Source organism: Gorilla gorilla, chromosome 5, assembly GCF_029281585.2.
Source record: "Gorilla gorilla gorilla isolate KB3781 chromosome 5, NHGRI_mGorGor1-v2.1_pri, whole genome shotgun sequence".
Taxonomy (NCBI): Eukaryota; Metazoa; Chordata; class Mammalia; order Primates; family Hominidae; genus Gorilla; species Gorilla gorilla.
The window spans coordinates 48,287,330-48,313,588 of NC_073229.2; the positions used below are offsets into that span (position 1 = coordinate 48,287,330).

The window sequence follows — 26,259 nt, forward strand, 5'->3', positions numbered from 1 at the left end:
TTAAATAAGCTGCTTCTCTTTCCACTGTTTATTATTAATGTACAAAATATACAAAACCAAAAAAAAAAATACTCATCCTCAAATCCATTTTGGCTCTAACCCAAGACCCTGCACAAAACCCAACCAATCCACTGTTTTCATAGAAAACAACTGATGCCAAGGTGAAGGAGAGAACTGGGAAAGGGCAAAATCATCTTGTTGAATCCACCCAGGAAGGCGCCTGGTGGGGATTCAGAGGTGGTTGACAGGGTGAAGTAGCTGCAAGCCTCCTTCACGCTGGCAAGGTTCCAGGTGGGAGCAGGGAGTGAGCTGACTCCCAAAGGCAGTGCATGTAGTGTGACTTTCAGGCCCAGCATGCCGGGCCCAAGTTGATGAGAAGCTGGTCTCACTGAAGTATTTTATCAAGTCTCCAGACTGGCTATAGTTGGCAAAGGCAGACCAGCACCACCGGTCTCACCTCTGCCAGCTAAAACTTGCACCGGATGCAGATGAGTTCGCCATCATCGAACCTAGCAGACCCAGGACGCAGACTGGGTGTTCACAGAAAGTTGAAGGTCCCACTTGAGAAAGGACTAAGAATGGTGAGCCCACGCTGGGGGAGGAGTGGGGATGATGTGTGTTCCAGAACTCAAATCCAGCTGATTGAGCCCTCTCAGTGCAGTGGGATATACAATACCCCTTTCACCATCTCCCCACCCCATGAGGAATAATGAACTTAGCTGGGATGATTTCTTAAGTGCAGCTGATCCTGTGTCAGAGTTCTGTGTGCATGTGGGGACCCGCAATAGAAGGGTAGGGGTGTTCTCCAGGATAACCAGCTTTAGGTTCTCAAGCATTAAGGGTAATACTGGAAAGGGGTTTGGGGTACAGGGCGAATCTTCTCAAAAAGTGAAGCCAACTGGGTCTCCTCTTCAGCAGTCCAGGAACGTTTCCAGTCTCTCTCCTCCCCAGACTGGAGGAAAATATGTACATCAATGCGCACCAGTGATCAGAAAACCCCCAGGAACCCAAGCAAGTGGGAACTGAGGGGGCCGGCTCCTCATCAGCTGGGGAAAAGGGAAAATGGGCCTCACAGAAGCCATAACAGGGTGGAAGGAGCGAGGCTGCAGTCCACAGGGGTTGTGTGAACGGGGCAGGCAAATGGTCCCTAGGGCAGGGGGGGCCCATTGACACCCGGGTGGTAGAAGGCACAGTTGTTCTCATAGCGGCAGTTGCCCTTCATCATGAAATGTCGGCAGACAGGGCGGTTTGACATGTCTGTGGGAACGATGGCAAAACAGTTAGACAGGAAATAGCTGAGGGCAATGCCACCCTCACCACCCCTTGTCCATGACATCCTGAGAACTGTCTTTCAGAGACAATCTTGGGGATTTGGGGGAAGGGCATAGAGTAGGAACTGCTATGCATACTAGGACATCAAAGAGACGGGTACCTCACGTTCTGCCTAGCTACCAACAGTAGTGACTCTCACCCACTCCCCAAAAGCTTGTATGGGACACCGAAAGGCATATGGGGGACAGGGAGCATCCTCACCTCCTCCATGGCTGTGGCCTCCATCGTGCCCTCGGTGGCCCCCTCCCCCGTGGCCAGGACCATCATGGCCACGGTGCTCATGAGGTGGCGGCCCTCGATGGTCATGGCCTCGGTGACCAGGGACATCATGAGGCCGGTGGCCATGGGGCCCCCCGTGTCCAGGGCCTTCATGGGGACGATGTCCACCACTTCCACCCATGCTTCCGCCAGGGCCTTCGTGGGGGCGATGTCCACCACCGGCACCCATTCCTCCACCAGGGCCTTCATGGGGACGATGGCCACTGCCACCACTGATGCCGCCAGGGCCTTCGTGGGGACGATGTCCTCCACCCCCACCCATGCTACCACCAGGGCCTTCATGGGGGCGATGCCCACTTCCCATGCCACCGCCAGGGCCTTCGTGGGGACGATGTCCACTGCTGTTGCCCATGCCCCCACCAGGGCCTTCGTGAGGACGATGCCCACCACCTCCAACCATGCCCCCACCAGGGCCCCCTCGTCCATTTGGGGGTCCTCCTCCAGAGCGACCTCCTCTGGCGCCTCGGAATGGAGGAGGAGGAGGAGGAGGTTCGTTTCCTCCTCGGCCACCTCGGCCTCTATGGTATGGTCCAGGACCTGGTCCTGGACCCCCCCGCATTGGGCCACCCCGCATAGGGTCGCCCGGGCCATCCCAGAAGGGATCACCTCCCCGGGGAGGGGGTGGAGGACCCAGAAGACGTGGACCCACTGGCCCACCAGGGCCTCCATGGGGACCTGTAAGGGGAGAAAAAAGAGAGACAGTATCAGCTACCAGGAACTGCCATCTCCCGACCTAAACCACCACCTCCCACCTTCCAGTCAATCCTATACTAATATCAGACTGAAAGTAAGCAGATAAGCCCATTCCAACCTTTTACTCACCACCTACCTGGCATAGGTCCTCCAGGTCCAGGGGGAAAGTGCTGCATGCCCTTGGGGCCCCCAGGACCCCCTGGTGGGAAACCATTGGCTATTGGGCCAGGGCCTAGGAGTCCATGTGGCACTGTTAATGAAAACAAGAGTAACACAGCATGAGCACTCTAGAAGACTAGCATGATCTCCCATTTAGGTGCAACCAACTGACCCTCTCAAACCGACCTGGCAGAGCAATGCTCTCTCTGTCCAGTCTTCCCCTCCCATTTCTTGCCTAGTGGCCACAGCCCTGTATTCTTCTGCATCTTTGAAACCCTGCTTCCCCCAACTCCACTGCAGGCTTCCTCCCCCAGTCCCCTGGGGCTGGCCCTGAAGATTACCCAGCATCTGCTTGATCTTGTCCGAATAGTCTGGTTGTTTCAGTAGTTCCTCTGAAGGATGACTGTTTGGGCTACCCTGTGAGGATGTAAGAAGGCAAAGTCAACAGACAGAAAGGGTAACAACCATGGTGAAAGCGCCAAAGATTAGGGGTAAGTGGGTAGATGTGGAGAACTGGGGTAAGGCGAATGGGAGACAGTGAGGAGAGAGAGCTTAAAGAGGCTCCACAGAAGGTGGAAAAGGGGAAGGAGGGTGCGTACCATGATGGAGGTGAGGATCTCTTGGACATTAATGCCTCCTCCTCCAGGGCCCTGGGGGCCCTTTCCAGCACCCATGCTTCCCATAAGATTGGCCAGAACTGGAGGCAACTTGGAGCCTCCTGCCCCGTCAGGTGAGCCACCTGACCCCCCAGGTTCCAGAGTCTCAACATACGGAGTCTCATCCATGGAACACTCCTGAAAGAAGAACAAAAAAAATCAGGACTGACAGAACAGAGACATTCTCACATGAAAGATGCACCGAATTCAATGACCATCACAACTTCCATCATCACAGAACATTGACTTACCTCATCTAGGGGGATGAGTTTAGGGGGTATGGGCTCGTAGGGCTCAGGATCAGGCTCATGAGGACTATCAGGAACAACACAGGTGAGAGAAAAAAGAATGATAGTCAAGTTATTAATTCAGACCCTGAAAGTAATTTCTAACCTCCACCCCGTAATTACCCCAGCTCATGTTCCCCTCAGGAGTGTCCAAGCACTCAACATCCCAGGGCACGAACCCCACTCTGCTCACCTCTCCTTGTTCAGGAAGAGCTCCTGAAGGATTCCCTTCTCCCGCTCAGCCTGGATATATCGCTCCTGACTATTGCTTCCAGGGGTGACAAGAGGTGAGGGCAGAACCAGGGGCCGGGGGCACACCCAGGGCACCTTCTCCTCCATGTTATCATGGCTCAGACGCCGCGCTGTCTCAAATGCATGTCGGTCTGACAGTATCTCTCGCTTAGCTGCCTCGCCAAAGTCCTTGATCTTATTCACATTTACTGTCGGCAGGGGAAGAAAAGCAAGAGGGAAAGTAAGCACAACCAAGTCCTTTCAAAATCCCTTAAACACACCTATTACATAGGAAATGACTTCTTACCTCGTTCAGTTTCATCCAATTCAAAATAGAAATATTCTCGCAGTTTGCCTTCCTCAGGCCATGTCACACTTTTCCTTTTCCTGCCTTTCCGGGTCAGTTGGTTAGGATCTCCAGGACTCTCCACTGGCTTGGCATCCAGAGCTCCTGGCTCCAAAGAGGCTGGAAGCAGAAGAGGTTTCAGACCCAGATCCCTCCTTTCAGAAAACCCCCCAAACTGAACCAGTTTCTAGATTACCTGTATCCATGAGCTCCGGGACTTCAACAGGGGGAACCGGGGTGCCTGGACGGTCTGCGTCCATTGCCTCAGAAGGTGGTGCTGGTTCTGGGGAAGAAGGTTTGGCTGTGCTTGGTTCTGTGCTCGTTTTCCCTTCAAAGGGGCTTGGCTATTGTGAAAGAAAAGGAAGTTAATGAACTGACTGGAAAGCCAAGGGCAAGGCAATTAGTCCAGGGTCCCGGGCACAGTCCCCCAACAGTTCCTGTATAAAGGAAGACTCTGTCTCCACAATGGTCTCACCTGCACCAGTCTATATCCAAGGCAAAACGCCTCTTGTTGTCCTCCCCGACAACTCCTAGCTGCTGTGCCCTTTCTTCTACTTTACCTTTTATACTCTGTCACTGAAACCTACTTCTGGGAGCCCATACCTTGGCAGCCGTAGGTGACAGTACTTTTTTCTTCTTCTTAATTTTGATGCCTGGAACAGGGGCTGAATTGAGAGCATCCAGAAAGCCCAGGCCCTCCATAGCTACAAAAAGAAAGAGCACCAAATGGCATCATCAGACCTCCTTCATAATCCTACACCTGCAAACACCATCCAGGCATAAAATGAGCCAGTGAAGACCCTGCCTCAACTTAGGACACGATAAGCTCAAGAGGACCAGGAAGCACATGCAGGAGGATTCACACAGGATATTCTTGTTGTTATTCTAGGTTTCTCATGGCAGGCAAGCCATAGCTTTGGATGTGAATTATAGCTCAGGTAGCTGACGAAGTGAGCCCTTGTGAACACGACAGATCACCTTACCAGGTGCCCCTGACCAGTCACAGAATGGCACACGTCCCTATCTTATCTCTAAAATTACTCCTAAGTGACCCCTGAAACGGGAGTTCCAGAGGTACAAAAAGTAAGGGATACCAAGAAATCAAAGGAAAATGGAGGGAAATAATAAAAGAGAAGGGAAAAAACTTCTCGTTCCCAGGGACATTCGTTCCCATAAGAGTTTGCTCCTGGCCGGGTGCGGTGGCTCCTGCCTGTAATCCCAGCACTTTGGGAAGCTGAGGTGGGTGGATCACGAGGTCAGGAGATCAAGACCAGCCTGGCTAACATGGTGAAACCCCATCTCTACTAAAAATACAAATTAGCCGGGTGTGGTGGCGGGCACCTGTAGTCCCAGCTACTCGGGAGGCTGAGGCAGGAGAATGGCGTGAACCCGGGAGGCAGAGCTTGCAGTGAGCCAAGATCGTGCCACTGCACTCCAGTCTGGGTGACAGAGTGAGACTCTGTCTCCAAAAAAAATAAAAATTAAAAAATTAAAAAAAAAGAGTTTGCTCCTAATTCAAAGTACATCTTCCCCACTTTAGACTCACGCTGTGGCGGGATGATCTTCACTTTGATCTCTTTGGTGGCATTAGGTGTTGTGTTGAGTGGCTTGTATTTCTTCTCTGCAGGGGGAGTAGCATCTCCTGGAGCAGCTACGTTGCTGTCAGAAGAGGAACTGTCATCAACATCTCTGACTCATCCCCTCTTGCTCCCTTGTGTCCACAGATCCACCCCATTCAGAACCTGAGAATATGGTCCATACCTCTGACGTTTGAGGGGGATGGGTTTAAGGTTGTACTTGTCAGAAACCACCACTGTGCTGGCATTCTTCTTCACAGGCACCAAGGATGGTGTCTCCAGCTCTAGTCCTGGGGAAAGAAGCATGGTGTGGGCAGCTGAACTCAAACCCCAGACCCCCGAATTTTCCTCCCGTTCTCACCCGCAAATGTTCTTCTAGCCTTGTAACCAAAGCTTCCTCTGCTAGTCTTCCCTCTTCCTTACGATTAACATACCACACATCAAATGATTCCCCCATAAGGCTCTGGGTGTGCACATGCCCATGAACCCTCCAGAGGCCAGCCGCCAGTCTTACCAGTGGAACGGAACTTGGCATGACTGGGTGCTGTGGTGCGAAGAGACTTGGGCTTCTCCCTCTTCTTCTCTGGGGCCTCCTCAGCCCGGGTCTCAGCCTTCACCTCTGTCAAAGGTCGCTCAGGAAGGGTAGTTCGACTTTTTCCTTCATCTTTACGTTTCTTCTTATCTTTCTCTGTTGTGAAAAAACAAAGCAGAAAAGGATTTTATTTAGATGAACACTGTCAGAGGTGAAGCAGACTGGGAGCACCTAAAGGCCACATCCCAATAGGAAAGAAATAAATACAAAGGATAAAGGACTAAGGAGCTTACCAGCAGGCTGGGTACTGCTCTGAGAGCGGATGACAGCCATCCAGTCGCTAACAAGGACTGAGGCCAATTTCCGGAGCTCTGCAGGTGACAGAAAGGGGAAATGCCTAAATAATGTAAAGTAACATTCTTCCAGGAACAGAAAATGGGAGGTTTGAGAAAATATTGTGAAAATTTATGTAACGGAGAAAGTAACCCAAAGTTTTAAAAAGAACATGAGATATGCTTAAAAACCAAACTCTTAAAAAATGGAACAACGAATTAGAGTTGTGTTCTACTTGGATAACTTTCAACTCTGATGTCATCACACCACTCTGGAGTAAAAAGACCTAATATTTCAGAATATGTGGTTAAAATCTACATTAGTAAAAGACTACACGTTGGGTGCAGTGTACACTGCTTGGGTGATGAGTGTACCAAAATCTCAGAAATCACCATTAAAGAACTTACACATGTAACCAAAATCCACCAGTTCCTCAAAAACTGACATTTTTTAAAAAAGCTATGTTAGTTGCTTTATGTATAACACACCTAATTGTTACAACACTCTGAAGACTTTTTATTTTCCTTTATAGATGTGAAAACAAGAATAAAATTTGTTTCTAAATATATGAAAAAATACTTTGTAACTCTTTCCTTTTGTACTTGGCAAATAACATCTCTGATCTATGGCACCTCTCTTCTGGCCAACATTTCCACTTATAAACTCATTTCATAATTTATCATTTAGTAATAGGAGTTTCACAGATGAGACACGCTAGGATGATACTATTTCCCACAGCGAATTTTAAGTGTATGTGTTTTATAACAAGCAATTTTAGGAATCAACTTCCAGTTAAAATATGGCGCCTTATATTCAGCAACAGAGAAATGAACAACTTTGGAATTGAGAACAGGAAAGAGGGTACAGGTTAGAGGAACTTTCTCTTTAAAAGAAGGAAAAAAAGCAAGGTGAGGTAGAAAGAGAAAAGTGAAGGGACAATCCAAGGATGGGAAAAGATATTAAGGTAATTAAGTGGAAGTAATAGAGAAAAGCCCATGAGAGAGCAGGAGTGGCACCCTACCTTCATCCTCACTTGACTTGCTCAGCTGCTTCACCAGTTTAGCTGTGTTGTTCTATGAGAGATGGGAGCAGCAGAAAGGTAAATGCCAGGAGGCAAATAATTCCACTTAGAGCTAAAAATGACAAAAGTTACAGTCCTCCCTGCTTTTTTTTTTTTTTTTGAGACGGAGTCTCACTCTGTTGCCCAGGCTAGAGTGCAGTGGCGCAGTCTTGGCTCACTGCAGCCTCGACCTCCCAGGCTCAAATGATTCTCCCACCGGAGCCTCCTAAATAACTGAGACTACAGGCATGCACCACCATATCTGGGTAAATTTTTTGTATTTTTTGTAGAGACAGAGTTTTATCATTTTCGCCCAGGCTGGTCTTGAACTACTGGGCTCAAGCAATCCACCCACCTCAGCATCCCAAAGTGTTGGGATTACAGGTGTGAGCCACCACACCTGGCTGACACATTCCTTTTTTTTTTTTTTTTTTTTTTTGGAGACGAAGTCTCACTCTGTCGCCCAGGCTGGAGTGCAGTGGTGCGATCTCGGCTCACTATAACCTCCACCTCCTGGGTTCAAGCGATTCTCCAGCCTCAGCCTCCTGATTAGCTGGGACTACACGCGCATGCCACCATGCCTGGCTAATTTTTTGTATTTTTAGTGGAGACAGGGTTTCACCATGTCAGCCAGGATGGTCTCAGTCTCCTGACCTCATGATCCGCCCGCCTCAGCCTCTCAAAGTGCTGGGATCACAGGCGTGAGCCACCGTGCCCAGCCGCCACACACCTATTAAAGGAGATAAATTCAAACCAAGTCTTCTTCTTCTAAATTCCTATTTTTTTTTCTGCTGTTCTACCTCACAGGCCCAAGATTACAGCCACATCAGTCAGTTTGAGTTTTTCATCCATTAGACTAAACCAAAAAAGGAAGAATCAGGGTTTAAAGACTAAAGGTACCTGCTTGAGATGGTCTACAGTGAGCGGTAGATGCTGCAGGGTCAGTAGAATTTGCTGGAGGAGGGGAATGTTGTTGGTTGTCTTTGAATACGTCAGCCAATTGTTAAGAAGTTTGTAGCCGCCAACGTCAATAAATCTGCAGGCAGGCAGGAGAGTCTATCAGTAATGCCCTTTCTAGGTTTTGACAGTACCACATCCTACAATCCCAGTCTCCCATCAATGACCCAGGAACCCCATGCCTCACCGCCCCATCTTTTCGCTACACCTTCCCATTCCAACCATCCAGATCCCCACTTACTTGACCAATATTTCTGGTGAACGGGTCTGCAGGAGAATGTTCAAGTAAGTGCATCGACTCACCATCTTTCGTGCTTCCTTCATCAAACTGCAGAAAATGAGTTAGGGTTAGAAATGAAGCAGCCAGTATCTCTTCTCTTAGCAAAAGCGCCTCTCTGTGAACTGCCTAGAGATTCCTAATGACTTGGGACTTTGCTCCAGAGAAGGGGAGTCACATATACCTCTAGGAAGATGGGATGGATCCAGTGCGACATGGAAACTTATGGGAGAACAGAGACACCGCAGTCTCTGACCTGGGGAGGAGAGCGTCGCTGCCTCCCTAACACACAGGATGAATTCCATTCTGCCTCCAGGTGATAAGGCTATCCCTCAACAACTGTCCCTAATAGTCTGTTCAAGACTGGCTTAGTTATTTACTCTCCCCTGAAAAACCTGAGAATCCCTGAAGGAAAATAACATTATGGGTAGGTGGAACATGAACCAAAACAATCTAGAATTCTGTTACCAGGCTACCCTGCTCTCATTCCAAAGCATGACTCCCTTGGGACTGTGGACGTCCAAATCTCCAGTTTCCATTATGGTCAGAAACAAGTGATCATCTTTTCCTATCCCTTATCCTAAAATTGTTAGATTTTAATCCTATCGCACTGACTATCTTTCCCTTTCCTTTCCAGGATCATTCCAGTGTGCCTCAACTGCAGCCATGTTTTAACACACAATATTCTCTACTCACAGTGAATCCAAAAAGGGGTAAAGACTCACCTGAAGATCTTGGAAATCCCATCCACACTTTTGACTTCCCCATCTCGGTTAAGGAAGCTGTCCAGACCCTTGAGAAGTTCTTTGGGGTCTATGGGACCTGAACCCATGATGGTGGTTTCTATGGTAAGAGGACAAAACAAACAAACCCACAGAATAAATGGGTGGCAAGGACTACCCGAGTAGGCCCTCTAATAAACCACATCTCTATATTTGACAAAGTATAATGACTAATTATTCAACTACGCTATTTTTTAGATATGAAAAATTGACACAGACCACTTGCCACTACTGAGAAAATAGCCCTGGCAAGTTAAGCATGGGGAGCATATGTGACTGAACAGGAAAGCAATTCGATTGGAGGAGTAGGGCAGCACACCTGTCCCTCCCTCCCAGCAGCATCCTTCCTAGGATGGCTGAACTTCACTAGATCGTACTAAAGCTCAGTTCCCATAACAAGATGTTCAACTCTCCAGGGCATTTATACCTATTGTTAAGTCCTGTCTTCCCTAGTTGCTGATAAATTTGGCTTGAAAAACAGCCTATAGCTTGATAGAAATTGGGCCAATCTTCGGTGTTTGAGCTAAATGTCTTATAAGACTTGAGTCCTTTTTATCTTAGCCCATTAAGAGTCATAATCACTACACATGGCAAGATATGTATCAGCTGAAGTGGTAGATGATGTAGAACAAAACAAAACTTGAAAACAGAATCCCTCCCTAAGGAGATCTGGGAGGAGGTGCCAGAGATTGAGACAAATGGATGCATGGAAATCAAGCAGGTCCTCCCAGACCTTGAATAGACTGTCACTCATTAGCCAAACACTACACAAGTTTTTACTGTCTCTAAGTTAAAAGGAAGCTAGTGGTTTGTGCTTTCAAAAGCAAAGATGCGAATCTGGTCCTCTCCTCAAAAAATCACGCTGTATAAGATCCCCTAGGAAAGCCTAAAACTGAAAACCATGGAACCTAAAAAGGGAACAGATAAAGCCAAATGCTAGAAAAATTCCCTTTTAAGCAGCTGTTTTAGACCAGGTTGGGAAGGGAATTAGTTAAAAGCTAAGCTCCTTTTATGGAAGGGACAAGCCAGAACTGAAGTTCCAGAAAGGTAATTTAGGATCAATATGGTTCTGATTGGGATTTTTATCTACACTGCCTCTAAATACTTGCTTCTAAGACCCAAAAAAGAGGCTGGGTGCAGTGGCTCATGCCTGTAATCCCAGCACTTTGGGAGGCCAAGGTGGGCAGATTCCTTGAGCGCAGGAGTTTGAAACCAGCCTTGGCAACATGGCGAAACCTCATCTCTACAAAACATAAGTCGAGTGTGATGGTGTGCACCTGTAGTCCCAGCTACCCGGGAGGCTGACGTGGGAAAACGGGAGGACTGCTTGAGCCCAGGGATACTGAGGCTACAATGAGCTGTGATTGTGCCACTGCACTCCAGCCTGAGAGACAGAGTAAGACGCTGCCTCAAAAACAAACAAACAAAAAACCACCAAAAAAGAAAGCCACTTCAGCAATATCTGCCTTTGGGCAATAAGGCCGACACTGGGTAGCAAGGAGAGGCAAGAACAAAACCTTCCTCATCCTACATCTAGCACAGAAGTAACAGACACAATCCCAGCAGAAGGGTAGAAAAATCAGTATTTTACAAAGATGAGTAGTTTTGTGCCGGAAAAAACACAGGTTTCTTGTAAGATAATGCAAATTAGTTCTACTTGTTCTCAAACAAAAGAAAAAACATAAGCATAACAATCTCAGCCTTTTTGTCCTCCCAACAAAAACGTCAGTAAGTTTCCAAATGTGTAGGTCCTAACCACCTAGGCGAGCAGCAGCAGAAGCAGGGAGGAGGCAGCCAGGAAGGGTAGGAGTATAATCTTGGCTCTGGAGATCATAACCTGTGGGCTGAACAGAGGGAGAGATGAGGCAAGAAATGTTGAGAAGTCGCTGCTGCCCTGGAACCTCCACAAGTACAAGTGGAACCTGAGGTCAGAGAAAAAACATTCAAGGAGAATACTGGAAAAGATTAGATGTCCGTGGGCCAAATCCACTCAAGTGTGGTGATTCCTACACACACAGAGACAGACACAGAAATAAAGGTATTCTTCCCATGCAGTGAGATACTATAAAGTGATCTATAGAAACTATAAAGAGATACGATAAAGGGACACATAAAACAGATATCACATCTGTTGGAGACTGGAAAAGCAATGTATGGGTTCCAATAACAACATATCATAAGCAATCAAGAGACTAAGACATTTTTAAAACTCTCTCTATATATATATACACACATACCTACCATTAGATTCCTAAAGCAAAATATATGCAATTTGACAAAAGGCCTTGAATTAAACATCATTTCAAACCAGTTACCCTTGACTTGACTGATTCAAACCCAGAGTTGAATATATATAACCCTGGAGAATTCCCTTTTGCATATCCAACTACAAGCTAAGCCAATAAATAGACCTACTACCCCTATTTCCTTCAGACACTAAATAAACTGTCATCTGAGCTCAAGTGTTCCTTAAGAGGATGGGAGACAAGAAAGAAGAGCCAGTCTTAGAAAAATGGACCAATGAGTACAAAGCTAAATTCTGTCCAGTGCCCTCTGCTGGAAATGGGATCCAGGGACTTTTTTATTCCCACATGTATAAACAAGAATAAAAGACATTAATAGTCAAAGGGAAGCTAAGAGACAAAGCAAAATTAGTGTTAAATATTCATTTTCCACTACTTATATTTTGGAAATATAAGTGATATTTTGTCTCAGGAGCACCAATCTTGATAAAATGTAAGTGGGTTTTCTCATGATGGCCTTCCTTCAGGAAGATTAGTTCTTATTTAAAATTAAGGACCCCAAGTGTCTTATAACCTAGTTTCCTTACTTTGAAGTCAGTATATTTTGGAAAAAAACCAAACAATTTCCAAGGCGCTCAAGTGGAAAGGAATGTAAAGTCCAACATTTCGGGCACAGGGCTACAGCCAGAGAAGGCAAACTGAGTTGATGAAGGAAGGCATGGGCCGTGACTAAGTGTTGTAACATTACCTACTCAAGATCTGGAGTCTAGAATGAAAGCTTAAGAAAGCTTTCTGGAACCACAAGTAATCCACGGCATGATTATCTCTTCTTTTAATGAGCTGCTATTTCCTTGACTGCAGAACATACAGAAGGTGGGGAGTGAGGTAGCAACCCCCTGGCCTACCTCCACCTCATCCTAAGCTATGCGTTCCTTATGGAGAATGTTTCAGGCAGAGCCATACTCTACTGGCACAAGGCACTGGGGAATTTTCTACCATTTTTACCAGAGATACACGTCTGTGACACCAACTCCTCCCTTCAAAATGAATTTTACTTGAGGGTTATTCAATTAAATAGGGTGAAAAAATATCCAGCATAGCTAAAGTTATTCCACACCCATCACCAATGAAACAGGACTGAATTGGTTCAGGATAAAAAATCTGTGCAAGTCAGAGCTCTTTAAAAAATAACTGTCTTCTAACAAAAGGAGAAAAAAGTCCCAAATTTACCTTAATTTAGAGGCACTTCTGGAAATGAAAATGATTTGTACCTAACCCCTTATGTTCCCCTTCCTTTCTTCAGTGTTTTAGGCACTTCCTAGTTTGACTCAATAGTGGACTGAATTATGTCTCTCAGGTGATTCATCACAAGGTCATAGCTTTCTTCCAAGTAGTAAGCCCCTACCCCTCAGTCATTTTGCAAACCTGATACATGAGCTCCTCAAAAGCTTATCTGCCTTCCAATAAAGATGCAAAATGATATACCACCCTGACTCATAGAAAAAGACCCCAGACTAGAACTCTGGCCACAAACTACAAGGATCAGGTTTTCCAAGATTTTCTGAATGGATGTGGTTCCCCTAGTAGACCTGGCTTCCCATCTCCCATGTTAAGGAAGATCTTCTTTATTAATCGCCTGGCTCACTAGAGATCAGGAACCCCAGTGGGTAGAATGTTCAGCTCCCAAGGAAGATATGCTGGAGAGGCACATGGCAAACTGCTTAAAAGAAAAAAACAAAACAAAACAAAAAAAACTTGTAGTCAACAGACATGTGGAAGAGTCCCTCCCATCCAATCCAGAAGCTTAAGTAATAATTTGAGAATCTGTACCCAGTAGGAAGTTAGCCCTAAGTCTCACCCAGGTCACCAGAGGGCAGTTATACTTTCCAATTCTGCCTAGAACCTCCACGCTTCAGTGCAGGACTTTTAAAAATTAAAATTATATGGAGAGTCTGATAAAGATTTGACTTTGAAAAATTTGGGGGAAGAAAGGAACCAGACACCCAATACCACCCTCAGATAGGGCATGGCTTCTGAACATGCACCAAATGCCACAGCACTGCATGAGTTGAAAAATGAAGAGGACATCATTTTTTCATTAATGCTTTTAGGAATTTCTTTTAGAAGGGAAGGAAAAAGAAATTCAAAAAAGGTGGCTCTCTGGGGGGAAAAAAAAAATGAAAGTTGTGAAATGTAATACCAGAAAGGTTTTGCTTACCAGAAACCGTAGCTTGATTCCCCCTGCCTTGAGTTTACAACTGCCGCCTCCTTTCCTAAAGATTCACTTCTTATCCTAGTACCAATGTACAGGAACTAATCAAGTGCAGAACGTGATACAGCACTGAATACAGTTTATCCCCAAACTGAGAGGTGGGAATGAGGGCGATTTAGAAGAAAGTCCTAAAAGTACCCACCTTCCCCCGATTCTCATTACACAAAGCGACCAAATGCAGGAGGCCCACTGGTTCCTAAGCAGAAATGGCACACTTCAGTGTCATTAGGCCCGTCTATCTCCAAGTTACTCTTGCAAGCCCTTGTGTCTTTCCCATCTCCCTCTACACACATATATACATACACACACGCTCACACACATCCTCAAAGCTTCCCAGTCTTAGGTTTGCCTGTTTTTTCACCCCTGGCAGCTGAAGTGGGGAAAAATTGCAAGCAGTTGTGATGAGTGAAAGAAAGTGAAAATAAAAACTGGTTCTATAAAAACTAGAACTACCCAAAGAGATGGACAGCCTTGATACTTCCTATAAGCTCCTATCCCTTTAAGATATTTTATATAATGAAAATAAGGAAAATGTCTTCTCCCTAGCAGCACCGAGCACAGGCAGTGCAAAAGCATCTGCTCAGGGGTGGAGCTTCAAGAGGGTGGAGAGAGGAGGAAGAAAGCTGATTACATCACCTTTCAAGGCTGCTCCTCCCACTTGACCAAGTTTCTAGGGCGGCCCTAAGCTCAGGATGGCAAAAGGGGGAGAAAAACAACAAAGACGGAGGGACGCCATTTTGTAATGGAGAAAGAGGACTTAAACTCAAAAGCCACCCGGCTCTGCCGGTAGCTTCAGTTACATTATAAAACACCTTTTTAGTAAAAAAAAAAAAAAAATCAAAAACCAGTTCCCCATCGTGAATAATCTTTGACCTATTTTGATCAGTAAGAGCGTAGTGAAAATTAAAGCAATTAAAATATTAAAAAGAACAATTTTCTACAGGGAAGAACTGAATTTGCAACGGAGGTTCAACCGGCTACCATCGACCACCCCCATCCTCCCTATAGAGGGAAAGGGGGAGGAAGGACTTGGACCCCTCTCAACAAATAGGGTTGAGGTGGGAGGACAGGAAAAAAAATGGGTCAAGACACAACCTGCAACGCCGCTTGGAAGACAAAAGGACAAGGAAAGTCGCCATATTGAAGCAGGGAAGAAAAAAATTCCTTTTAACGACACAAATCTTTTAGAAAGCTAGCATTCAATTGCACTAAATGGCCTTTAAAATTATACTCCTAAATTCCACATTTCCCAACCTTTCCACCCTCTAACTGTACCTCCCCCACCAAAAAATATCAAGTTAAAATGTTAATCACTCTTTTGCTTTTAAATACCTACGCAATCTGCAACAATTATAAGACATTCTTTACCTCCCCAACTATTATCTTGTATGTACTGGCACTAAGATTATATTTTGTCCTAAGTGTCTTGCAATCTTTATTCCTAGATTGCCACCTACTTTAAGCACACAAATATACCCCAAGCAAATTACATTAAAATTGAGAGGATTTAACAGTCATTTAAAAAGTTATAGCGAGCTATTATTTCTCTCTGCCCATCTCCTTACCCTGCAATCTTTATGTACAGATTGCTTATTAATCTGGCAAATTGAAAGGCACCCTGCTTGTCTCACACACAAAGAAGTGGTACTTCTGGGCCACAAGATCCACCATCTCTTGTATGTGAGCTCATTAACCCTTTTGAAGACTGCTGCTAACCAGAGGAAGGTAACCATTCCTCCTTATATAAACACATATGGCTTTGGCAGTCTGGAAATTGGCTGGATTACCAAGGGTTAACCATCAAAATCCTCACTTGCTGGCCCTCCCTCCACCCTCTCTTTGCCTGCAGCAAGGCAGGGAAGAGAAAGGTGGTAGGGGAGAGAGAACAAGACTGTTCAGACCCACAGGCCCTTTTTAATGGAGATTAAGTGACCAGATTGGTCCTTCTCCAGTTCTCTATTTGTTCTATGGTCTCATTTCTTCCTCTCATTATTTTTGGTTTCACAACGGGAAACGTTGATTTCTTGTTGCAAGGCTGGTTTTTGAAAATTCGACACTTACTATCCAATTTTTTTGCGACGTCAGCACCTCGGGCTCAGGGGGGAGGGGGTAAAATTTTGGAGGAAAAAAAATAAAACAACCAACCAGGACCCAAAACTCAATTATTTAGGGGGCCTCATTGGATCAAAAAGTCTTTTAAAAAATAAAGGCCAACTCAGTATTCATTTCCCCCCCCACCCAACTCCATTTAGGGAGGGGGGTCGCAGAAAAAAGTTCTGAGTGGATTCAAAAAAGTAAACGCTGGATGAGTGAATTTGGGTGGTTTGGGAAGGGAGGGTGGTTGATTATTTTTGAAGTTATGTAGTGACGGTCCTTCGGCCACAGATTTCAAGTCCCAAGCAGCGTGGGCTGGTGGGGTGGGCAAGATAGGTGGGAAGGGGCAGAAGACACAAGTGGTTGGGCTGGTGGCTGCTGTTTTCCCTTTCCCCCCTCTCTCAGGATCCTTTCAAGGGCTTAGATGTTGCTGCGGCTTGTTTCTGTTTTCCTCGTGGCCGGCCTGTCTTTCTCCGAGAAAATTCAAACCTGGGATAAAAGGAACACAAGGGAGAAAGATGTAATCAGTACGGGTTGCTTCAAAACACCCACAAATGCCATCTTTGTTGTCCCCAAACAAACCTGTGTCCCATCCTGATCGCAACCGCTTTAAGCCGTGGCTCTCAAATGAACCCATCCATCCCTATCCCGCTTCCCAGATCCAACGCTCTCCGCAAAATTTTACCCACTACACGACAAAGTATGCAAACTTACCTCTAAACGAACCCCAGAATGGCGGCCGCCCGCTCGGGTGGAGTCTTTTATACCCGGACGCCGCCCAACGCGCCCAAACGTGCTAGTGAAACGCCCTTGTCGCGAGACATTATACGCGAGGCGTGAAGTCATTGGTCAACCTAAATGACAACTCGCCAACTGATTGGCTACTCTCACTTCACCTTTGCTCCGCCCCTTTCCCTGGCACTCTCTTCCGCCTCCTTCCTGCCTCCCTGTCGCGTGCGCGTGACCAGAGAGCCTAGCACCTCCCTTTCCTCTGCTTCCGCCACTTCCGCCCTGGAGAACATTTCTCACCCAGGATTGGTAGAAACCTAAGGGCGCATGCGCACTGAGAGGATCCCGATAAAAATCGCCTTCAAAATTGCTTAAAAGGCAAACTCTAACAATGCGATCTAAGAGTCGTAGTGACCGGCCAAGAAAAAACGCAATTTTGAGGTCTAATTCGATTATGACGCAGTTGAAATTAGCTTCTCCCCCATGCCCCCCCTTCACGCTTCCGTCCTGACGCAAACGTGGGGCCGCCTTCCGCACTGCGGGCTTGTCCTTGGCCCTGCCCTACTCAGTTTCCTGAAGCATGCGCAGTTGCTTTTCCGTCAATTCCTGTCCTGGGCGTACGTCAAGATGGCGGCGTCTGTATTAAACACCGTGCTGAGGCGGCTTCCTATGCTATCTCTCTTCCGAGGTTCTCACAGAGTTCAGGTAACTCTTCGAAAGACATTTTGCACAACCTCAAGTTGGCTATACCTTCTCCAGGTTGTCGCTCCACTGTCAGGAATCCACGAGTGGAGACCTTCCCACGTGTGTCTTAGCTGTCTAGGCAGTACTTCCTGCAACCCCCTCCCACACCCCGCGCATTTTCTAATCCGAAGCCGAGGACTAAACGCCAGGGTTAGGTATCATCCTTTTTCCAAAATGCCATTTCAGTAAAATAACTAAGTGATGGAATTGACCCCCGTCCACCCTCAGTCATGCATAACCAGCTTTTTAAAAATTATTTAAGTAATTAAGGGGCCATGCTAATCTCTGTATCGTTGCAATTTTAGCATAACATATGTACTCCCCAAGCGAGCGCCACAACCAGCTCTTAACTATGCAAGTGGTGACTAAATCTGTGTTGCTCTGGAATGTCCTTGGGGAAATTAGGGATCCCAATTTCTACCAACCTTGCTATTTCTCAATAAGGTCAGGATATATTCTTACGACCTGAGGACAGTTTCTCAGCTCTCTTTATTAAATCAGTTTCTTATCGGAGTTATGAGAGCTTAACTCCGTCCTTTGAATTGAGGTTTCCCTCCAGTCTTGTGTACTCACCTCTCTGGAGGTTCTTGGTGGGGCACGGTGAGATAGGAAGGCTTGCCCAGCTGCCACTCCCTAAAGTGGGACTGAAGAGTGGTGACAGAGGTCAACACAGAGTTAATAACAGCCTTGGTAGCTTTAAAACTAGCGTTAGGACTCAAGTTTGTTCTGCCCTGTAGAATGTTGACCTTCAGCTTTTATGAAAATGGGCAACTCAGTGACTTCATTGGATTGATTTGGAGACTCACCTGTCTTCTGCATCCCCTCCCCACCACACATCTTAGTTCCAAGAACCTAGATATCCTTCCTCTTACTTTATTCTTCCACCAGAGTCAATTCATTTCCAAAAAGCAAGAATACCTTTTATGTACTAGATATTTTTTTTTCTTTTTTCTTTACACGGAGTCTCACTCTGTTGCCAGGTTGGAGTGTAGTGGCGCAATCTTGGCTCACTGCAACCTCCGCCTCCCGGGTTCAAGCGATTCTCCTGCCTCAGCCTCCCAAGTAGCTGGGACTACAGGCACATGCCACCACGCCCAACTAATTTTTGTATTTTTAGTAGAAATAAGGTTTCACCATGTTGGCCAGGATGGTCTGGATGTCCTGACCTCATGATCCACCTGCCTCGGCCTCCCAAAGTGCTGGGATTACAGACGTGAGCCACTGCGCCCGGCCTTGTACTAGACTTTTTATTTGTCTTCTGAAATAAGATTGTTTTTTAGGCATATATCCCCTAACTTAGCTTTTCTTTCAGGATCCAGTTGTAGAAAAGGAGAGTGGTTGTTGATTTATGTCAATTTAAACCCAACAAAAATACTTAACTTACATATGTATTCCTGTTATATTCTATTAATGCAGTATGTATGCATTCCTCCTTTCCAGAGTGTGATAAGCAAAACAATTTAGTCCTTTCCTTAAACTCATTCTTTAATTTTTTTCTTCTCCTTTGTAGGTTCCCCTCCAGACTCTTTGCACCAAAGCTCCCTCTGAGGAAGATTCTTTGTCCTCAGTTCCCATTTCTCCTTATAAGGATGAGCCCTGGAAATATCTGGAATCAGAAGGTACCTCTAAAGGGGGAAAGGGAGGGTCAGATAGGATTTGAGATAAGTGGACAGAGCCACCCACTACACTCCCACACAGGAATAACTTGTATGATCTTTCATTTCAGAATACCAGGAGCGATATGGTTCTCGCCCCGTCTGGGCTGACTACCGCCGCAACCACAAGGGTGGTGTACCCCCACAGCGGACTCGGAAGACATGTATTGTGAGTTTCTGAGAGTGGGATGTGGAGCGCGGGGAGGCTACAAGTAACAGTAACAGCAGCACTTTTTCTGACGTGTTTGAACATCCTTAACTGCTGTTTTTTTCTCTCTACAGCGTCGGAATAAAGTTGTTGGGAATCCCTGCCCCATCTGTCGAGATCACAAGTTGCATGTTGACTTTAGGGTAAGGAGAGTCTAAACAGAAAAGTTTAGGGTAAGAAAAATAAAGATTAGGGGCTGGGCACGGTGGCTCACGCCTGTAATCCCAGCACTTTGGGAGGCCGAGGCAGGTGGATCACGAGGTCAGGAGATCAAGACCATCCTGGCTAACACGGTGAAACCCCGTCTCTACTAAAAATACAAAAAATTAGCCGGGTGTGGTGGCGGGCCCCTGTAGTCCCAGCTACTCAGGAGGCTGAGGCAGGAGAATGGCGTGAACCCGGGAGGCAGAGCTTGCGGTGAGCTGAGATTGCATCACTGCACTCTAGCCTGGGCGACAGAGTGAGACTCCGTCTCAAAAAAAAAAAAAAAAAAAATTAAAAAGAAAAATAAAGATTAGGAGCCCCTTTGCAGTGCCAAAGAGATTACTGTAGGTGCCCCACACTTCCTATATCCAGGAGGCCCTACAGTCTGTTTTATAGTAACTGTTTCTGGCATTATAAAAACATCCCTCCAGCCTTTTACCTTCTACTATGGGTTGTACTGAAAGTTTTATCCTATGCCTATGAAATTTACAGTCTAAATTGGCAGGTAAGAGAAATAGCTATTTCTTTTTTTTGAGATGGAGTCTTACTCTGTTGCCAAGGCTGGAGTGCAGTGGCGTGATCTCAGCTCACTGCAACCTCCGCCTTCTGGGTTCAGGCGATTCTCCCGCCTCAGCCTCCCAAGTAGCTGTAACTACAGGCTTGTGCCACCAAGCCCAGCTATTTTTTGTATTTTTAGTAGAGACAGAGTTTCACCATATTGGCCAGGCTGGTCTCAAACTCCTGACCTTGTGACCCACCCGCCTCGGCCTCCCAAAATGCTGGGATTACAGGTGTGAGCCACCACACCCAGCCAGCGAAATGGCTATTTCTAGTGGGAGAGCCAATATCCAAAGATTCGTTTGTATTCATTACAGTTATTACCAAATATATTGGCCCACTTTCTTCCTGAGGTTTTCTTTATTTCCTTGTCAATGTTCAGTGCCATGCTGGCACCTGGGGCTGGAGGGCAGGTATATGAAGCAAGATAGAGTCCATTATTTTTCAAAAAGCCTTCAATATGTGAGAAGGACAGGATTTGCTCCTTAAAGGATTTGAAAACATATTGGCTGGGCGCAGCGGCCCATGCCTGTAATGCTAGCACTTTGGGAGGCCCAGGCAGGTGCTTCACCTGAGGTCAGGAGTTTGAGACCAGCCTGGCCAATGTGGTGAAACCGTGTCTCTACTAAAAATACAAAAATTAGCCAGGCATGGTGGCAGGCGCCTATAATCCCAGCTACTTGGGAGGCTGAGGCAGGAGAATTGCTTGAACCCGGGAGGCGGAGGTTGCGGTGAGCTGAGATTGCACCACTGCACTCCAGCCTGGGCGAAAGAGTGAAACTCCTCAAAGAAAAACAAAAAAAAAGAATTTGAAAACATTATATTAATAAAATAGGTAATGGGAAAGTGTTCTTCTGAGCTTGCAGCAAAAGTATTAGAGCAGAAGCTATATGGCTGATCGTCAGGGAAGTAGTAGAGCATTTGGATAACAGTCAGAAAATGGGGGTATTTGACTGCAATAAGAACCCTTCTAACACAGGTTATTTAGGAGTCCCATAGATAATTTCCCAGTTTCAACTGCATATGATTGGTTATAAAAAGAGATTATGGCCAGGTGCGGTGGCTCATGCTTGTAATCCCAGCACTTTGGGAGGCCAAGGTGAGTGGATCACTTGAGGTCAGGAGTTTGAGACCAGCCTGGCCAACAAGGTGAAACCCCGTCTCTACTAAAAATACAAAAAAAATTAGCCGGGTGTGATGGCAGGCGCCTGTAGTCCCAGCTTCTCAGGAGGCTGAGGCAGGAGAATCACTGGAACCTGGGAGATGGAGGTTACGGTGAACCAAGATTGCACCACTGCACTCCAGCCTGAGCAGCAGAGCGAGACTCTGTCTCAAAAACAAAACAAAACAGAGATTATAATTAATTACATAACCGAGAGAGAGAAATGTTACAAATTTAGTAGCATGGGTGATTCTGCTTGCATTCTACTCTACAATGTACCTGCTTTTTTTTCAAGAGTCTCATTTCCTACAGTTAATTTGCTGAGAGAGAGTTCTATGTAAACTGTAAAATTATTCTTAGTATATAAATTATATTCAGCATACTATTAAATACATTAGTTGTTTATACATACACATTACAATATCATTTTTTGGGTGATTTCTGGGATTTCCAATGACCAGCCCCAGTTTTTCACCTAAAGGCTGACGTTAGAACTTAACCTCTGCAGCCCAGGCGCGGTGGCTCACGCCTATAATCCCAGCACTTTCTGAGGCCAAGGTGGGTGTATCACCAGGTCAGGAGTTCAAGGCCAGCTTGGCCAAGATGGTGAAACCCCATCTCTACTAAAGATACAAAATAATTAGCCAGGTGTGGTGGCAGGCGCCTGTAACCCCAGCTACTTGGGAGGCTAAGGCAGAGAATTGCTTGAACCTGGGAGGCGGAGGTTGTGGTGAGCTGAGATCGCGCCACTGCACTCCAGCCTGGGCAACACAGGGAGACTCTGTCTCAAAAAAAAAAAAAAAAAAAAAAGAACTTAACCTCTGCATAAGAGATTTCTGTGGAAGCAGTGACAGAATATGGGATGTGCAAGGATGGATTCAGTGAATTGATGAAGCCAAACTGGGACATGAAGGAGGATGGCATCTGGAGAGCTGTAGAGGGGTGAAGGTGGTCCATGTGGGTGTGTAGGGATTGTGTACTTTCAACGTCCAGAGATCCTGCTGCTCTCCCTGCCTCTTTTCCTCACGTTTCTCTACCACTTTCCCCCACAGAATGTGAAGCTCTTGGAGCAATTTGTCTGCGCCCACACGGGTATCATCTTCCATGCTCCATACACAGGTTAGCCCATCATCCCTGCACCACCAGAGAGCTTTCCTTGTGGCATGCCTTGTTTATGTAGTTGGCCAATAGGTATTTGTTCAGTGGCTCCTGCTTATAGCCTAAAAGGTCTGGCTGAACCTTTTGGAAATCTTGGCTTGCTGGGGGCTAAAGCAATTAAATGTGGACAAAAGAAAACAACAAATACAGCCAGGCGTGGTGGCTCATGCCTGTAATCCCAGCACTTTGGGAGGCCGAGGCGGCTGGATCACCTGAGGTTGGGAGTTCGAGACCAGCCTGACCAACATGGAGAAACCCTGTGGTGGTGCATGCCTGTAATCCCAGCTACTCAGGAGGCGGAGGCAGGAGAGTCGCTTGAACCCAGGAGGCACAGGTTGTGGTGAGCCAACATTGCGCCATTGCACTCCAGCCTGGGCATCGAGTGAAGCTCCATCTCGAAAAAAAAAAAGGAAAAAGAAAAAAACAAGTACTTCTGTAAGCAAACTATCTAAATGTAGTTTCTAATTGATAAACAGTGATTAATTCCTTTCTATAGGGTCTTTTAACTTTTACAAAAGACTTCTCACAAATTGTCACATAAGTTATTTTATATCATTGTCAATTGAATTAGATTTTCCAAACTTGGAATCGTAAATTTAACAATTCAGAATTATATTTATTCCCTAACTACAGGCACAGGGCAAATCTGGCCCACTGTCACGTCCATTTGTTTTCATATTTTCTGCAATTGCTTCCATGCTACAATGGCAGAGTTGAGTAGCTGAGACAGAGACCACAGGACCTGCAGAGTTTAAAATATTTACTATATGACTCTAGACAGAAAAATTTTGCTAACCCCTGCTCTGAAGCAAGACAAATTTGCAGAGAATAATTTTTTGTTGTTTTTTTTTTTTTGAGACGAAGTTTCACTCTTGTTGCCCAGGCTGGAGTGCAATGGCGCAATCTTGCCTCACCACAACCTCTGCCTCCCAAGTTCAAGTGATTCTCCTGCCTCAGCCCCCTGAGTAGCTGGGATTACAGGCACATGCCACCATGTCCGGCAAATAGAGATGGGGTTTCTCCATGTTGGTCAGGCTGGTCTCGCACTCCGGATCTCAGGTGATCCAGCCGCCTTGGCCTCCCAAAGTGCTGGGATTACAGGCATGAGCCACCGTGCCCGGTAGAGACTAATCTTTGTTTTTGTTTTTTTTTTAGGGGGTGCGGGTGGGGGGATGAAATCTCATTTACTCTGTCACCCAAGGCTGGAGTGCAGTGGCATGATCTTGGCTCACTGCAGTCTCCACCTCCTGGGTTCAAGCAGTTCTCCTGCCTCAGCCTCCCAAGTAGCTGGGATTACAGGCACATGCCACTGTGCCTGGCTAATTTTTTTTGTATTTTTAGTAGAGACAGGGTTTCACCATGTTGGCCAGTCTGGTCTTGAACTCCTGACCTCAAGTGATCCTCCCACCTAAGCCTCCCAAAATGCTGGGATTATAGGCATGAGCCACCGTGCCCGGCCTTGCAGAGAATAATCTGAATTCACCATTATTGGGGGTGGCAGTACAATCAGTGTTCAGTTTGTCAAGAGTTTCTTATAGTCAAGCTGTAAAGGCTGAAGGGACTATTATTGTTACTCTCTCAGATTGCCTTCCCCAACTCTGAAATCTCTTTTCCCTTTATTGAATCTTTCTCTGTGGATTGTTCAACTCAACCCTCTAATTAACCACACAAGCCCATTAAATTGTGTTCTCCCTGTCTTGGAGGCTTTACCATTAAATGGCTTCTCTATAGTGGCTAGACCCTCCTAAATCTTTATCCCAGCTCTCCAAAAGATGGGGGAGATTCTTTCCTTTGGGCAGATGGGGAAACTGAGGTCCATGGAGGGGTCAGGGGAAAGGGGTCATTAGGTAAAGCCAATCCTTCCCAATCTACCCCTCTGTCACCATATGGAAGCAGTTGTGTTCTATTATTTACTGTGCCTTAAAGAACAAGATATTCTTCTCCCCACAGGAGTCTGTGTGAAGCAGCACAAGCGGTTGACCCAGGCCATCCAGAAAGCCAGGGATCATGGTGAGCATGAGATGGGGCACACAGCAGTTTTGTTTAGGTATAAGGAAGATGACTTAGGGCTAGAAAATTGATATAAACGCTCACACCTGTTCAAGATGGTAGCACCCAGCATGTTCTTCCTGACGTTCCATTGTCCCCTGTCCTTTCTCCTGAGTGTCTTACTTTATCATTGTCCTGTCTCCTTGTTCTTTGTCTTTCCATCCTTTTCCCTCCTATTTTACAACTGCTGGTCTCAATGCCTTAGGAAGTTCTTTATATAAATGTCTGACCCTAGACTACATGACACTGCTGCATAAGTTAGTAAAAGGTATACCCCTCTGCTAGGGCAGATGCAGCTTCATAGTCCTTGTTCAGCGCTGCACAGCTTTGTAAGCAAGAACCCCAGCAGTATGTCAGCCCACACTTGCCCTCTGGGCCGGTCACCTGTTTGCAGTATACAACATGCATAAATGTGCTTGGTGGCTCTGACTGGTCCTTCCCTTTATAATCCTTTTTCTTACTTCATCTAAACCACCCTCCTCATTGCCTCTTAAATTTCTTTTCTAATCCCTTAGGTCTCCTCATTTACCACATCCCCCAGGTTGAACCACGGGACCTTGACTTCAGTACCTCTCATGGGGCTGTGAGTGCTACTCCGCCAGCCCCCACCCTGGTCTCAGGTGACCCCTGGTACCCATGGTACAACTGGAAACAGCCACCAGAGAGAGAACTGTCTCGCCTTCGCCGGCTTTACCAGGGTCATCTCCGAGAAGAGAGTGGCCCCCCACCTGAGTCAATGCCCAAGATGCCCCCTAGAACACCAGCGGAAGCCTCCTCCACTGGGCAGACAGGCCCTCAGAGTGCTCTGTAGGAGCTGTAGACCGGGAAGAGAGGCCAGGCGTGGTGGCTCACTCCTGTAATCCCAGCACTTTGGGAAGCCAAGGTGGGCTGATCACTTGATCCCAGGAGTTTGAGACCAGCCTGGGCACCATGGTGAAACCTCGTCTTTACCAAAAAATACAAAAATTAGCTGGGTGTGGTGGTGCACACCTGTAGTCTCAACTATTGGGGAGGCTAAGGTAGGATCACTTGATCCCAGGAGGCGGAGGTTGCAGTGAGTTGCAGTCGCACCCCTGCACTCCAGCCTGGGTGACAGCTAGACCCTGTCTCAAAAAAAAAAAAAAGACTGGGAAGAGAGCTAGAGGGACTAGGAGATAATGTGTATGTAGGTTTATGTGATGGGATATCACCCTGAAGAGTTGTGTCTTTTGTGACCAATGACAAATCCAGGAAATGAATGTTGCTGATAGGGATAAATCTTGAGGCTGAGGGCGGGCGGTACAGATGTGTGTGGGAAACCCCAACCCCTATATATTGTTAAGTAGATGGGCTGGGCTAAACATTGTTGCTGTTTCATACTTCTGCCAACTCAGCTTTTACACAATAAAGCTCTACTCTCCTGTCTCTGGTTTGCTTTGGGCTGTTTCCGATGAATGCCATTAGCAGGGGGTGGGCTGAGTGATGTTCTTTTCATATAAGCAATTGGGTGATGCTGTGGGGAGATAAGTGGTCAGGCTTAAGCCAGCCTTGCCAGTGACGCCTGGGACTAGAAGCCGGGGATGGGCAGCTGTGCCACTCTTGTCAAGATGCCTTGTGGGCCCCCACTCCACAGCATGGCCCACTGTTCACTGAGAGGTTAAAAGCTTGGACAGTGAGACACTGGGCCAAGGAAGACTACGTTG

At 46.5% G+C, this 26,259-nt stretch overlaps 2 protein-coding genes across 5 annotated transcripts; one reads left to right on the forward strand and one right to left on the reverse strand.

The window, feature by feature from the left end:
* Positions 1-18,176, reverse strand: PPP1R10 (protein phosphatase 1 regulatory subunit 10). Of its 4 annotated transcripts, none has more exons than XM_055389927.2 (20): positions 18,157-18,176; positions 16,078-16,599; positions 9,445-9,562; positions 8,684-8,770; positions 8,386-8,521; positions 7,447-7,498; positions 6,386-6,463; positions 6,075-6,248; positions 5,745-5,850; positions 5,530-5,642; positions 4,587-4,687; positions 4,180-4,327; positions 3,945-4,103; positions 3,600-3,846; positions 3,371-3,434; positions 3,063-3,257; positions 2,805-2,880; positions 2,441-2,554; positions 1,534-2,286; positions 1-1,257 (listed from the first exon to the last, which is right to left on the reverse strand). In XM_055389927.2, exons 3-20 carry the CDS (start codon positions 9,549-9,551, stop codon positions 1,148-1,150), a joined length of 2,820 nt encoding a protein of 939 aa, XP_055245902.1. In that variant the 5' UTR covers positions 9,552-9,562; positions 16,078-16,599; positions 18,157-18,176; the 3' UTR covers positions 1-1,147. The 4 variants fall into 4 exon arrangements, with proteins under 4 accessions (XP_055245902.1, XP_004043626.1, XP_055245901.1 ...); XM_004043578.4 differs by lacking the exon at positions 18,157-18,176 and adding an exon at positions 16,825-17,092; XM_055389926.1 differs by lacking the exon at positions 18,157-18,176 and adding an exon at positions 16,693-16,845.
* Positions 17,064-25,981, forward strand: MRPS18B (mitochondrial ribosomal protein S18B). The gene is made up of 7 exons (XM_031011955.3): positions 17,064-17,544; positions 19,094-19,202; positions 19,310-19,407; positions 19,521-19,589; positions 22,423-22,489; positions 24,479-24,538; positions 25,093-25,981. Exons 1-7 carry the CDS (start codon positions 17,323-17,325, stop codon positions 25,386-25,388), a joined length of 921 nt encoding a protein of 306 aa, XP_030867815.1. The 5' UTR covers positions 17,064-17,322; the 3' UTR covers positions 25,389-25,981.
* Positions 25,982-26,259: the final 278 nt, after the last annotated feature.

Coding starts and splice junctions, on each gene's coding strand:
- PPP1R10 (XM_055389927.2), bottom strand. CDS start 9,551: ATGGGTTCAGGTCCCATAGACCCCAAAGAACTTCTCAAGGGTCTGGAC. Junction 5,643..5,744: donor ATCCCCCTCAAACGTCAGAG/GTATGGACCATA, acceptor CTCTTCTGACAG/CAACGTAGCTGCTCCAGGAG. Junction 2,881..3,062: donor AGATCCTCACCTCCATCATG/GTACGCACCCTC, acceptor ACATCCTCACAG/GGTAGCCCAAACAGTCATCC.
- MRPS18B (XM_031011955.3), top strand. CDS start 17,323: ATGCCCCCCCTTCACGCTTCCGTCCTGACGCAAACGTGGGGCCGCCTT. Junction 19,203..19,309: donor GAAATATCTGGAATCAGAAG/GTACCTCTAAAG, acceptor CTTTCATTTCAG/AATACCAGGAGCGATATGGT. Junction 24,539..25,092: donor CCAGAAAGCCAGGGATCATG/GTGAGCATGAGA, acceptor CTAATCCCTTAG/GTCTCCTCATTTACCACATC.